Source organism: Arvicola amphibius, chromosome 8, assembly GCF_903992535.2.
Source record: "Arvicola amphibius chromosome 8, mArvAmp1.2, whole genome shotgun sequence".
NCBI lineage: Eukaryota > Metazoa > Chordata > Mammalia > Rodentia > Cricetidae > Arvicola > Arvicola amphibius.
This window is the reverse complement of record NC_052054.1, coordinates 27401490-27416331: the sequence shown is the minus strand read 5'-3', so window position 1 is coordinate 27416331 and position 14842 is coordinate 27401490. Positions and strand designations below refer to the sequence as shown.

General features: G+C 47.2%; 1 protein-coding gene across 2 annotated transcripts; it reads left to right on the top strand.

The window, feature by feature from the left end:
• Positions 1-270: 270 nt before the first annotated feature.
• Tnfaip3 (TNF alpha induced protein 3) lies at positions 271-13621 on the top strand. Of its 2 annotated transcripts, XM_038339389.2 has the most exons (9): positions 271-494; positions 3889-4201; positions 7846-8036; positions 8740-8887; positions 9020-9190; positions 10644-10824; positions 11009-11886; positions 12603-12784; positions 13335-13621. In XM_038339389.2, exons 2-9 carry the CDS (start codon positions 3907-3909, stop codon positions 13617-13619), a joined length of 2331 nt encoding a protein of 776 aa, XP_038195317.1. In that variant the 5' UTR covers positions 271-494; positions 3889-3906; the 3' UTR covers positions 13620-13621. The 2 variants fall into 2 exon arrangements, with proteins under 2 accessions (XP_038195317.1, XP_038195316.1); XM_038339388.2 differs by lacking the exon at positions 271-494 and having other exon boundaries at positions 3793-4201.
• The last annotated feature ends 1221 nt before the right edge of the window (positions 13622-14842 follow it).

The following is a 14842-nucleotide window of genomic DNA, read 5'->3' as shown; positions in this document are numbered from 1 at the left end:
TTTCCAGTTCCCATCACCGCGATTTCCACATGGATGTGACGTGGAGGCCAGCTTCCGAAATGCCCAGGTGACTCACGCGGGGACACCCCGGGGCGGGACCCAGGAGTTTCTTCGGGTGGGGCGGGGACAGCCTCGAGCGCCCTCTGCCGGCCGGCCGCGCGCCACGCGGGCGTCACGTGACTGGAAAGTCCCTCGGAAATCCCCTGTGGCTGGCGACACACATACAACTGAAAGGCAAAAAAAGGGAACTGCCCAGTCTGCTGCCTTCGCGCCGGAGGAGTGCCACGGGCTTTGAGGCCGCGGGGGCGGAGCGGCGAGTCAGGCCGCCGACAGACGTGCACACCCCCGGCCAGACAGCGAGCCCGACCGGGCGTCCATGGGGCTCCGCCTTGGCCCGACCCCCACCGGGACCCGAATCGCGACCCCCAGCTGCGGCGAGCACAGAGATTGACCGCGGGCCACTCGGGCTTCAGGGCACCGTGCGACTCCAAGAGGTGAGCGGCGTTCGGGCTGCGGGGTGCACGGCCAGCAGGATGCGGGGTGCACGGCCAGCGGGGTGCATGGCCAGCCAGGTTCGGGGTGCATCACCAGCCCGGTGTGGGTCTGCCTGGCTCCGGCTTTGCAGGGTTCCTGAGGCCAGGGTATGGTTGACCAGAGCTGAGGTCCCGGTGCCAGGTGTTAGTTAGGTGACAGCCCTGGGTTTCTCCAACCAACTGGTAAACTGTTCCTTTCCGGTCCTGCAGGGTGACATAAGGTGCAGTTGGCTGATGAATAGTCATCCCTCGGGTCCCTAGGTCGTGTGGTCGTGGGTGATTTGCTTCTTCTTTCTCTCTCTTTTTTCTTTTGAGAATCAAGTGTAGCATGCATATAGGCACGTAGACCTTGCAAAATCGAGCTGGGAGCTTTATCCCATATTGTACATAACCAGCCCAACGGGGGATGGGTTTCTCAGAGGCCATCTAATCCGACTTGGAGGCTTCAGTCAGGGAACCTTCCGGGGACAGCTTCCTCAGACTTAGTGATCTGGCGGGGAGGAGGGTGGATGTGGGGGGAATGCTGCGAGGTTGTCTCCCCTAGTTGCAGCGATGTAAGAAGAGTATGCATGCAGAAATGGGTCTCTGGCTTGCTTGTTGGGGGCTCCACTTTAGAGGGCACGTTAAACTCCCTTCTGCAGGCCGACCCCACACTCAGACTGTGGTTGTCAGTCCGGCTCATCCCACATCCAGCCACCTGGCCTCTCAGGAAAGCTGAGGTATTAAGGGCTCTTTTTGGAGCGCGCTTTGTTTTGAATTCTCCTGGTCTCTGATCTTTCTTTGGAAAGCTAGTCTGGTCAAGTGTGTGGGGGCACCCTTTGGAGCTGTGCATTGTTAGTTAGTCTTCTGTACACCAATGTCCCAGATTATTGAGCAGACAATCAGGTCTCCATTCTCATTGTCTGAGATACTTTTTGGACCTTTGAAATTCTTTGCATGTTTTTTTTTTTTTTTTTGAGGGGTACTTCCCAACAATTGCCTGAGGTATATCTGTTGATAAATAATACATAAGTTTCCACATCGCAAACAAAACAAAAAAAAATCTGCTCAGAGTGGAAAAATAAAACCCGGGGGAAGACTTTGATGAGTAAGTTCTGTAGAATCTTATTGATCCTGTGACAAAAATTGGGAAATTTGTCTGTCAAGCAGTGAGGTAACAAATATATTTTTAAAAGTTAAGGGTGGTGCTGTAATTTTTTTTTTACCCATAAGACATTACAATAATGTCAGGAAAATTTATTCTCTAAATGTGGGGGAAGTCCAAGAACTGGAAACTTGAGCTGTGGTTTAGGTTTGTTTTAGAGAACCTTTTCAGGCATTGCCAGGTAGTTTATGAATGGGATCGCAGGGGGCTAGCAAATAGTGCCATATGCATGTCTTGCGTATGGTTTAAGGCTCCCACCGTTTTGAGATCTGTGCTAAAAGATCTTTAGTGTAGAACAGTCAGAAAAACAGAACGAGATGCAGCTCACCAATGGAAAGTCTTCCTACCTCCTTGTCTGAGACTGAGGGCTGCTGTTAGGATACTACAAGGAGATGGGCATAGGAAACAGAAAGATTTGGCTTCTAGGCAGAGCTAAGACGTGTGGCTCCGGAGCCGGAGATGGGTCTTTCCTTCATTGCCTTAGCTGCAAACCCAGTGCTGTGTGATATCAAGGCTGGAAGTAAAGTCATAGTTTAGCTATAGCAGCAAGCAGAGGGATTGGCCTTAAATGAGTGGCCTGGCATTGCTGGATGCATGGATGAATGAAAGGATGGATGGATGGATGGATGGATGGATGGATGGATGGATGGATGGATGGGGTAATGACATTGTAAAAGAGATCATTGCTACCTTGCCAAGGAGATGTATGTATGGTCTGTATAGTTTTGTCTCATTCCTGCAATGTTTTTGCTTAATTCCAGTTCCAAAGAATAACTGGCATCAGACAGAGGAAATGGCTTCTATCTAGGCCTTAGATAGCATTTAGATTAAGAATTCCAATGCAAATCCCCAATAGCAACCTCTCCCTTTCAAGCAGGGTGCAAGAATTTAGACCACTTTATTGGGCTGAAGAGACCCTGAACCCACCCGGGAGTGGCTTCTCTAATCCCTAGATTTCTTCTTCTTCTTACTCAGTCAGGACACTTTTTTTAACCTGGTGAGCTTGCCTTGGTAGATAGCTTCATGCCAGAGTGGAATTAAGCATCACCGCGAGACTTCTTAGGTGCTCTGCATTGTTGTCTTCTAGGAAATCAGATTGTGTGGCCAAGTGCCCTATTAAGGGTCCATGGGGACAGTGAGGCAGAACTGGCCCAGCATCGCCCCATCCTGGAGGATGTCCCTATGTACCAGTGCTCACCCGTGCACAACTGGCTTGGGGGCCGTGCAGCTAATCCTTTTTGTCCTGAGCAGTTCCCTGGCCCAGATATTTTCCCAATTTGCTTCCAGATTTCATTTCCCCTGCCTTTGATTGTGCTTGATCTTCTAGGGTGAAGGAAGTGGAGGCGGTGTCTCTAAGCATTGGTACCTGGACCTCAGCACTAAAAGTTGTCTGTCAGTTTAGTTGAAATCACAGAGCTCCCTGGTGTCTGTTGTTGTTTTTTTTTTTTTCCTGGGAGGTGTGGTGTACCTCATTGCTATTCTGCTTTTTTGTTGTGAAGTTCGGTGGCAGGATTCTGAGGTAGACTTGACATTTATTTGCCCTTGAGATTGCAAAGCATCTTGCCAGAAATAGGCTGATTTTGTTGTTGGTTATAAAACAGTCTTGTGTTGACTCTTTATAAATATCATAAACTCTCTAAAACACGTGTTTAATACTTTTCTTTGTGGGCAATACCATAGAGGAAATACCGGGCAGCAGCTAGATGCCACCTGGGATTTCCATCAAATATTTGCTGCCTTTGCAGCATCAAGGAGGGGATGTTTGAGTGACCTGGATCTAGACTCCTCAAGAGCAAGGACTGAGTGATGGTCTTCAATGACAATCAAAACTGAGGACTCCTATAAGCCCTGAACTGACTTTCAGAGGTCCTGGGTGACATCCAAGGGATCTGAGGTTGGCTTTGTGGAGCGGGACCTGTCACTGACAGACAGTCTTGGCTACCTGACAATCGTTACTGAAAGCATGGGTTATTCCCCTCCTCCTCAGTACCCACGCTCCGCCTTCCTTCTCTTGTTTAGACTAATCTTTAAAAGTGATGTAGCTTACAACAGTCCAGTGTGAGTTAATCTGCAGGGCCAGCTAGTCTCCTGGGAGCTGAGGTGACTAAGAGAGTAATGACAAGATCAAACACTGGGGTTTCTTGCCGACAGGTATATGGGAACAGTGTTAAAGGCAGGCTAACGGAATGGGCTTCTCCCCTTCCTCTTCAGGCCTTGACGAGGAGGGCCATGGCTGAACAAATCCTTCCTCAGGCGTTGTATTTGAGCAATATGCGGAAAGCAGTGAAGATAAGAGAGAGAACCCCGGAAGACATCTTCAAACCTACCAATGGGATCATTCATCATTTTAAAACCATGCACCGATACACGCTGGAGATGTTCCGAATGTGTCAGTTTTGCCCACAGTTCCGGGAGATCATCCACAAAGCACTTATTGACAGAAGCGTCCAGGCTTCCTTGGAAAGCCAGAAGAAGCTCAACTGGTGTCGTGAAGTCAGGAAGCTGGTGGCTCTGAAAACCAACGGTAAGGCTGACTTTTTTTCCTCCAGCACCTTTCTACTAGCCTGGGGGTGGGGACACTGTTTCTGGTGATGCTTCCCCATTCATGAAGTGGTAATAGCATTAAACAGACACCTATAGAAACTCGGTAAGGGACAGGTGACAGCCATGAATGTGTTTAATGAGTCTGCTGTTGTACTGAGGCAGGATTTCATTGTCTGACCCGGGCTGGTTTCAAACTTGTGATCTTTCTGCTTCCATCTTCCAACTGATGGGATGATGGGATGGCAGGTGTGCAACATTCCATCCAGTTGGTGAACGATTTATTTAAGGCTCTCTCTCTCTCTCTCTCTCTCTCTCTCTCTCTCTCTCTCTCTCTCTCTGTGTGTGTGTGTGTGTGTGTGTGTGTGTGTGTGTGTGTGTGTGTTAGGATACAGAGGACATGAAGGCTTGTGGAATGCATTTCTAAACCCCAAGCCCCAGTTGGGGGATTAATCTTTCCAATGTTTTCATTGGCCAAACCATCTATCACCTTCTCTGGCCAGAATGGGACGGCTTTAAATGGTTTTAGGTTTAATAGGAAAGTAGATTGCTGAGAACCAGAGTCATGGTTGTCTACCACTGTCATTAGAAACATACTTGTGATGGTGTTCTTGATCCTCCTGGGTTGATGGCATTTTCTAGGCTCATTCACAAGTTGATGTTAAGGAGCCAGGATGCCTTCGTTTCTGTTTCCCTCACCTAGGTTCTGTTGCCTAAGCTGATGAGAGACAGGGCTTTTCTGCAGTGGAGTTCTTTACCTCTGATAACTGTTTTCTATTACCAACTTCACGGTCATATATTTTTTTAAATCACATCATTTAAGTAAGAATGTGTGCGTGAGCTGAAACATCCAATGATATTGTTTCCTACAGTTACAGAAATTCTGCCTTTAGGGTGTAGATATTTATTATAAGAACAGAGATCGTGTGAGACCAATTAAATACTTACAGTGTTGGTAAGAGTACAATCTCATTTTCTTGTATCAGTGACTATATTCTCTGGGTCAAAATAATACATCCAGCAGTAGAAAATCCTCGTTGGCAGTAATGGTGCTGGGAACGTTAACTTAATAACTTAATTGGTACATTAACTTAGGCTGTTCTTGACTTGAGTAACTTGGTGATGGGTTGATGTGGGCTTTTGTTTGTTTTGATTCTGGGACTCTTGTATATCACCTCTACATCTTCCCTATATTTATGAAGCTTAGACTCTTAAGAAATAGAGTCAAAAGAAAACTGGAGACAGTGATTATCTACATTGTTCTTGGCATTAAGTCAAGTGATGCCTTGTAGATAATTATGCTAACTTGTCATCAAGGGGCTTATATACCTGACAGTTTGTGGTTTTTACCATGTCCCATTTTGTTACAAAAAGAGAGATGGAGTTGAGAGAATTAGAGATGGGGTAGAGAAAGAAAAGCCTTATCTTGCTTGCCACTCACGGAATTAGCAGACATTATATAGTATTTCCTTAACAGAGGAAATATCTGCTTTCCTGTGTGTCGGGGGGGGGGGGGGGGGGGGAAGCACAGTAAATATTAAACACTTCCTTTGCCATTTAGATTCTCAAGGATTCGTGCTACAGCTAAAACTACAAAAGCAAAGGTGTTTTAGTAACATGTTGGGGGGGAATGTGGATTTGGGTCCCCAGAATCCTAATTTTCTTGCTTTGAAGAAAAGCTCTTAAAATTATAAAAAAGGAAGAAAAGCCCTTCTGGGGGGTGGGGTGGGAAGTGGCTTTCTGCCCTTTGATTATTATTAGCATCTTTTCTTTCCTTATAAAAATCCTTCCCCTTCAGGAGGGTTCCTTCAAAGGCTGGTCTGTTTGGGGAGGGGGTGCTTCGGGAGTCTGCATTTGAGGATATGAGACTGCGGTGAACGAGGAAGGGAGTAGGTGGCATAAAATTGAAACCTCGTGAAAATCCCAGCGTCTATTGGCTGCGGCGATCTCACTTGTCGAGTGAGTGGCCGCGTTCCAGCTCAGCCTGACCACACCCACTGGGAAAGTCCAGGGTGCAGTTCGCAGTTTAAACGTCTGCGCACCAGAACAAGACGTACAGCAACTGTTGCTCAATTGCTAGTCAAATATCCTCGCGCCGGGGAATTCCACGTGTTACTTAGGGAATTTTATGCTGGTGCATCTCAATAAAGAACTGAAAGTAAGCGCAAGAAGAAGAAAAAAAAGCCTTATCTTTGCTCTAGATTTTGCAAAGGGGAAATTTCAACAGAATGCAGTCCTTGCCACACCTCGGCCTGACACTGGGCTCGAATGGTCTTTTCTGCTCATTAGTTCAGGGAGTTGTTGGAAGTGGACACGCTGAAGGAATACTGACTGACCCTGGATGTGTATTCGACAGGTTGTGGTTTACAGTTTCGCTGGAATTAGAAATTGACCGAATTTCAAATAGCTTGAATGCTTTACTGACAGAATGATGTGGAAAAAAATACCAAAAAGCCTATACTTTTAACTTTTTAATAATTAAAAGTATTTAATACTTTCCAAAAGAGAATGAGGAATTAACTAGTTTTATATCACCCCCCCCCCCAAATGTTTGGGACATGAAAAAGAATGCATTCTGAGACTGAGTGTAACTCACTAATAGAGCCCTTGCCTAGCATTTGTGAGGCACCTGAGTTTAATGTCCAGAAGTGACAAAAATAAACGAACAAACTGAAAGAATACAGTCTGGTGAATTGGGACTTTTATCCTGGAAAGACTACAAATGAGTGTAAGAAAATTAAACTTGTCTCTTTCTCAAAATGATAACCTCAAACACTGGATTATTTTTATATGCCAACATCTTTTTAACTTTATTTAGTTCCTTATTAATTGACTAACTGATGACTGACTGATTGAGACTGGGTCTCCTGTGGTTTAAGGCAATCCTCAGTTCTCCTCAGTTTATCCTGGAGCTAAAGATGACCTTGAACCTCTGACCCTCCCAACTCTGCTTCCCAAATGCTATAATTAACCACCAAGCCCAGCTGCCTTTCAATTCTATTAAAGGGGCTTTGCAATTATTTACAGACAGGTTCTCCTAATGCATTGGAGGCTGGGGCAGGGCCTGCAGCAGGCTACAGGTCATTTGGTGCTGTCAATCCTACTCAGTAAGCTAGGAGAGGAAACTCCCAGGTCCTCAAAGCTAAAGTGGAATGACCAAGTCATTTACCACTTAGTCATAGCCAGACCGGCCCTATCTAATAGGCTGAGCCACAGTGGCTTCCTGGTGTGTGTATTGCCCTGGGTGTGAAACCTTCCTTAGAACTAGGGAGCAGGAGTGCCAGGACCTTAGCTAGCAAACCAAAGACTAGGAAGAAGAAAAAGGACTAGAGAGTTCATAAACCGGTGTCCTCATTCCACAAAGTAGAGGAGAGTTCAGGAATGTTCCCAAAGGCACCCAAACCAATTAGGGGCAGAGCTGTGCTACAGTGGAGGTCGTCTGGCTCCTCCCCCTAAAAGGAAGGAAAAAAAGGTTTCTTCCTACCATCTGCCAGTGGTAGCAGCTGGCCCTTGATTAAGATCAACCATACAGTCTTCCAGCAGTAGGCTTAATTTATCCTGAAAACCTTTGCAGGGCATTCACTTTGGGCTGTTTATCTGCCACTCACGGCTCCCTTCTGTCCTCAGGTGATGGAAACTGCCTCATGCATGCAACTTGTCAGTACCTGTGGGGTGTTCAGGATACGGATTTGGTCCTGAGGAAGGCTCTCTTCAGCACCCTTAAGGAGACAGATACACGGAACTTTAAATTCCGCTGGCAGCTGGAGTCTCTGAAATCTCAGGAATTTGTGGAAACAGGACTGTGCTACGACACTCGGGTATGTTTTGTGCTTGTGCGACAGCCCCATGGTAGATAAAGGGTACTCTGGGCCAGTCCCTGCCCCCTGAGGAACATATGACTTACAAGTCATATGAGTTGAGCTAAGCACTGCATACTCAATGGAAAACACCAAGAATCTTCTGTGGGATTAACCCCAGGCGTTAGCCACTCACTGCTCAGGCTTGTGAGCAGCAGATCCCTTAGTGTGCATGGCTTCCAACCGTGGCTTTGCCTTATGTACTCCCCTGACTTCCCAGCCAACCCAGGGAGAGTGTACCTCATAATCCTTGTGGGTTTTTTTTTTTTTTCTGAGCTAGGGTATCATGTTGCTCAGGGTAGCCTTGAACCTGCTTTTCAGCAGAAAATGACCTTGCTGTGTAGCTGAAGATGATCTTCCTGCCTCCACCTCCACAGTGCTAGGATTGCAGGCATGCATCACCATGTGATTTTATGTGGTGCTAGATATCAAACCCAAGACTCTATGCGTGTTAGGCAAGCACTCTCCCAACTGAGCAATCCCCTGCCCTAGGTAGGAAACTTTTCTGAAGGCAAATGCTGTCTGTATCTCCCATCAGCTTTGAGCTTGAGGAAACCAAAACTGGGGAGAGGATGAACATTTGCATGACAGGGGACAAATGCAGAGGGACATCTGAGTGGCTGCTCATCCATTCTTCCACTCCTCTCATCTTCTTTCCTCTTAGAACTGGAATGACGAATGGGACAACTTGGTCAAAATGGCGTCGGCAGACACAGCTGCAGCCCGGAGTGGACTTCAGTATAATTCCCTGGAAGAAATCCACGTATTTGTCCTCAGCAACATCCTCAGGAGACCGATCGTTGTCATCGCAGGTGAGGTGCCTCAGAGTTCCGTGTTTCCCTGGATGCTTTTCAGCCAGTCACTCTAACTCTGAGGAGAAACCCAGGTTCCCCAACGGCTTCGTGAAAGTCACCAGGGTCTTTGTTTTCTCTTCCCGTTAACAGACAAAATGCTAAGAAGTTTGGAATCTGGTTCCAATTTTGCTCCTTTGAAAGTGGGTGGCATTTACCTGCCTCTCCACTGGCCTGCCCAGGAATGCTACAGATACCCCATTGTCCTAGGCTATGACAGCCAGCACTTTGTACCCCTGGTGACCCTGAAGGACAGTGGACCTGGTAAGAAAACATCAGTTCACATTCATAATCCTGTTGGATCCTGGAGTCCCGGGCCTTGCTCTATTGTACCCAGCTGAAACTGTTTCAGTTAAGGCTGGTCTTTTCTCATTTGCTTAGTTAAGAAGGATGAACTAACTATCTCCTACGTGAAGTGTTTGGAACCAATATTTCAGATTTCAGTGTCTTTCATATTCCTGAATGTTTACGTAGATTTTACCTTCTCAGCATCTAGTCTAACCAAAAATCTAACCGCTCCCCAGTCCAGTCAGATTTGTAGATCTGAGATTTTCAGATTGGAATCGTACATGTTGGCACAACAATGCAATTGCAGTAAACATACTATTCCGCAATCTTTTTGAGTATGACTTAGGAAGCACTTTCAGCATGGTAAATATATGTTGGGCAGTCATATGTGCATGCTTCCACCCCTGTTAATGTCACTACATGACAAATTAAGGTGCGCAGAGCCTCACTATCATGTCTGGCACGGAGCAAGTAGATGTTTGTTGGGTTAGCTATTATTATAATACCTTAATGTACGTAAGCACTGTGCTAAGTGCTCTGGGTAGCAGTCGTTCATTTCATCCTCATAGCGTCCCTGTGAGATGCTGACGTGAGTTGTCTTATCTATCCATGAGGCCATGGAAACTCAGAGAGGTTAAATGACATGCTTAGCTTGACATCAACAAAGTCAATATTCTAACTCTGGTCACTCTGCCTGGTAGGCCTTGAATGTAACCAGTTCAGATCTCCTGTCGTCTCCTGTCTGTGGTTACAAAATCAGCTTAGGTGACCATCACCAGATTGATGGTCGGAGAAACTGTGATATGTATATATGATGGAATTGTATTCAACCATAAGGAAAAAAAAAGAATTTTTGTCATTTGCAGAAAAAAATGGAGCAAGAGATAATCATATTAACAAACAATATAGACTCGGGAAAACAGCATGTTTTCTCTTACATGGAGTCTAAAATTATTTTTAAGGGTATAGGGCAAAAGACATGGAAGTAGAAGGCAGAGGGTTTCGAAAGAAGTGGAGACAGCAGGAAGTGGGGGTGAGAGGACAGTGAAGTTCAGATACAGGGTACACTTATATACACGTGTACAAAAGCACAAAAGAAAGTACAGAATCTTTGTGTTGTAAACAGAAACTAAAACACCTCGCAGCCTTCTGGCTACAAAAAAAATACACAGAAATCACAAATGAAATCCCTACTTAAGAAGTCCCCTAGCACTAGGCTCCTTGGCATTCTGTGAGCTCCCTGGAAACAAAGCATTTTATGTTCGCGTTGACCGCGTTTTGTTTTCCTGTTTGGCTGTTGAGTGTGACTGCATGATGCTTTCTGTATCTTTAAAGTCGAATCACTCTGCATATGACCTTACACGCAGGATCATTTAATAGAAGAGTATCTTTCTCACACGCTATTTTTTTTCTTTTTTTTTTCCTTCAGAAATCCGAGCTGTTCCCCTCGTTAACAGAGAGCGGGGAAGATTTGAAGACTTAAAAGTTCACTTTCTGACAGTGCCTGAAAGTGAGATGAAGGAGAAGCTTTTAAAGGAATACCTGATGGTGATGGAAATCCCGGTGCAAGGCTGGGACCCCGGCACCACTCACCTCATCAATGCCGCAAAGTAAGCAGACTTCTTTGCTTTGTCTGGTCGGCTTGAGGACGGGATAGGACACGTTCAGGGCCACACCGGGCGGGCCGTAAGCCTGCGTTTCGGTACTACATTCTGGAAAAGTATTATAGGAGCTAATGATGTCAAAGCCTTGGGTTACTTGGAGTCACCACTTATTTTCCTGTTTGCTCTTTAGGTTGGATGAAGCTAACTTACCCAAAGAAATAAATCTGGTAGACGATTACTTTGAACTTGTTCAGCATGAATACAAGAAGTGGCAGGAAAACAATGAGCGGGGCAGGAGAGGGGCGCATGCGCAGAACCCTTTGGAACCCTCCACGCCCCAGCTGTCACTCATGGATGTAAAATGTGAGACACCCAACTGTCCTTTCTTTATGTCCGTGAACACTCAACCGTTATGCCATGAATGCTCAGAGAGGCGCCAAAAGAACCAGAACAAACTCCCAAAGCTGAACTCGACGCTGGGCCCTGAAGGACTCCCAGGAGCAGGACTTGGCGCCTCAGCCTGGAGCCCAGAGGAAACAGCTGGAGGACCTCATTCGGCCCCGCCCACCGCACCCAGCCTTTTTCTGTTCAGCGAGACCACAGCAATGAAGTGCAGGAGCCCCGGTTGCCCTTTTACATTGAATGTGCAGCATAATGGACTCTGTGAGCGTTGCCACAATGCCCGGCAGCTCAATGCGAGCCACACTGCAGATCCTGGTAAGTGCCAAGCCTGCCTTCAGGATGTCACTCGGACGTTTAATGGCATCTGCAGTACCTGTTTCAAAAGGACTACAGCAGAGCCCTCCTCCAGTCTCACTTCCAGTGTCCCTTCCTCCTGTCACCAGCGCTCCAAGTCTGACCCCTCACAGCTCATCCAAAGTCTCTCCCCACACTCTTGCCATCGAACTGGAAATGACGTCCCTTCTGGCTGCCTTTCCCAGGCAGCGCGAACTCCGGCTGACAGGACGGGGACAAGCAAGTGCAGAAAAGCTGGCTGCATGTATTTTGGGACTCCAGAAAACAAGGGCTTCTGCACGCTGTGTTTCATCGAATACAGAGAAAATAAACGTGAGTGAAACCCTAAATTGCCTACTGCAGTAGTTACTGCCTGGAAAGGGGTCTGTGAAGGCAAGAAAGTAGCCTATCCCAGCAGTCAGAACGATTACATCACTGCAGCTTTCCATTGGCTGGCACGACTGCCTCTGTTGCTCTGCTGGTGTATCTGGAAGCACTAGGCGCTATCTCATTATGTCAGCACCAGTTACCATCTATCCTGTATCAAAAGCACCCTATCGATATAATTCAGACTAGCCTAGGATGAACCCACTGCGTAGCCAAGGCTGGCCTCAGAATCCTGTCAATCTCTTTGCTTCTGTCCCCCGAGTGCTGGGATAAAGCCATTTAGTGTCTGCTAGACATGTATTGTTCAGACTTCAGCATCATCGATGAGATAGTCTGAAGAGGGCTGACAAGAGATGGGAAGTATTTACAGACACCAGGAAAACATCTGTGGGTTAGGGATCTCTAATTCAAAGGGCAAGTAGGCAGTTAATGCCTGCCGTTCTGTTCTCTGACTGATCAGTGACCCGTGTTCAGAGCGAGAAACCAGTTAAGCCAAAGATGTCCACTAACATTATTTTTGCTGAGTTTCTGAAAGTTTGGCCTCAAGTACATGTTTCAGGCTGTTCTCGACTATGCTGGGAGCCTGTTTCTTGTCTAATGTCGGTGTCTGTGCATGCACAGTAACCCAGATGTGATACTGACTAGCATTCACTCTTTTGTAGAGTTTGTCACAGCTTCTGGGAAAGCCAGTTCCACAGTCCCCAGATTCCAGAACAATGTCCCGTGCCTGGGCAGGGAGTGCGGCACTCTTGGGAGCACCATGTTCGAAGGGTATTGTCAGAAGTGCTTCATTGAAGCTCAGAATCAGAGGTTCCACGAAGCCAAAAGGACAGAAGAGCAACTGGTGAGACATTTGGTGGAACTCTGGTGTCAGGTCCCCCATCTGCGACAGAGAGGCTGTCTGTCCCCTTATGACAAAGGGTCCCTTTAAAAGTTCTGCTGGAAGAGAGCCTGGAAAAACCAGCCACATTTCGTTGGCGCTGGGTGTAGTATCAAACTGGCCAAGCACACTTAGAATAGATTCTGAAAAGCTAATACATTCAGCCAAAGAGGGAAACCTCTGAGAGCATCTGGAAAGCCAGGAGGTGATCAATCAGAGACCTCTTAGATTTGAAGGGGAAGCAGACTTCTCAAATAATCCTTTGTCCTGAACATCCCGAATGTTCCATTTATTGCCATATGGGGTGGGGTGACAAAAAAAAAAAAAAAACCTTCCCCAGACTGGGTTAGCTTCTGCTGGGATTGATGGAGAGCTAGGGATCCTCAGTTGCACATTCACGCTTCTCTGGCTCAGGCAGGTCAAGCCCTCTGTAGAATCCATCCTGTTAGTTGAAATCCCCCTCTGGTCTCCTGAGAAATGTCACACGCGTCTCTGTTCTGTCCTCTCCTCTCAGAGATCCAGCCAGCGCAGAGACATGCCTCGAACCACACAGGGAGCCTCAAGACCCAAGTGTGCCCGGGCCTCCTGCAAGAACATCCTGGCCTGTCGCAGTGAGGAACTATGCATGGAGTGCCAGCACCTGAGCCAGCGAGTGGGCACTGTTGCCCACCGGGGTGACCCCACTCCTGAAGAGCCCCCTAAACAGCGTTGCCGGGCCCCTGCCTGTGATCACTTCGGCAACACCAAGTGTAACGGTTACTGCAACGAGTGCTTCCAGTTCAAGCAGATGTATGGCTAAGGGCAAGCAGGTGGACCGGCCCAGCAAGAAGAGGCCTCAAACTGCCAGCAAGAGTAGTGCTGTCCTCCAGACCCCTGAGTGCCATGGAAGGGTGAGCCCTGGGACAGTGGCTTCAAGTGTCTTTGAGCAGAGGAGGCAAGATAAGCTCTTCATCATGGCCGTGACATTCAGGTTTGGTAACCAAGACTATGCCCAGGTGGGCTGGCTGAGAGTAGACCTCGTGACCTGTGACCTGGCAGTACATGATGTCAGGTTCAATGTGAAGCTGTTGCTGCTCGTCTACCAGGAGTCTGTGAGATCTTTAGACATGGAATACACGCTAGGACTGGCAGCAGTTCCTGGGCCCACCTGCCACAGGAAACAGGAAGAAAGGCACAGGTGGGTTGGAGCCTTGAACCGTCTTCCTGCCCCTGCCCCCTCGGAAGCTTTTCTCAGAGAGCCAAAGCTGAATCCTCAGAGCACCAAGGCCTTCCGCAAGAAGCTCGAGGAAGCTCAGGGAAAAATGGATGTCAGTAGAACACTTCTGTAGTCGGTGGGCTTCCGTACCTGCCTACTTGGTTCCCAAGGTTCTGCAGGGGAGCAGAGCCACACACAGGGACTGTGACCCTGAGGCTGCTGAGACAGAACACGTTCACGTGGAGACCAAACAAGCTGCTCTTGACTGTACGCATGCACCTTCCAGAGAGCAGAACATCTTATGGGAAGACATGCCAGCACTGGTCATCATTGTCTTCGGTTCCAGAGAGGTTAGTTTGGACTGAGGTGTGCATCTGAGTGTGTATATATGTAATATACCCTTATATTATGTATGAGGGAGGTTTTATTTTAAACAGAAATGGTGCCCTAGAGGAAACAGGAAGACTGAAGAATAATAACCTATTTTCTGGTTGTTGTCAGCTTGCCCCTGTGTGTACAGCTTGTTACGTGAATTCGACAAGTTGCCCCTGTAAAGGGAGCCCTCATTTTACTTTATTTATTATGAACGTCAAAGTTATTTAAATGAAGATTTCCTTCTGCAGTATTCTCTTGGAATGACATACTTGCTTTCCGCCATGTTCTGGGAACCTGGCAAATTCCTGACCTTGGGGTGTCATGGGATGGTCTGCTCTCTCTACTCGTTACCTCCCTAGGAAAGAAGGGATTGCTTTATGAATAAGGCCTGCAGAACCTGATGCTTCTTAGGACTCCCCAGCTGCACGGGAAGAAATTGCCGTCTGTCGTCT

Bases quoted from the DNA above. Each gene is read 5' to 3' on its own strand.
- Tnfaip3 (XM_038339388.2), top strand. From the start codon at position 3,793: ATGACAAGATCAAACACTGGGGTTTCTTGCCGACAGGTATATGGGAAC. The intron at 4,202-7,845 runs GTAAGGCTGACT...TTCTGTCCTCAG, and splicing joins GGTGGCTCTGAAAACCAACG to GTGATGGAAACTGCCTCATG. The intron at 12,785-13,334 runs GTGAGACATTTG...CTCTCCTCTCAG, and splicing joins AAAGGACAGAAGAGCAACTG to AGATCCAGCCAGCGCAGAGA.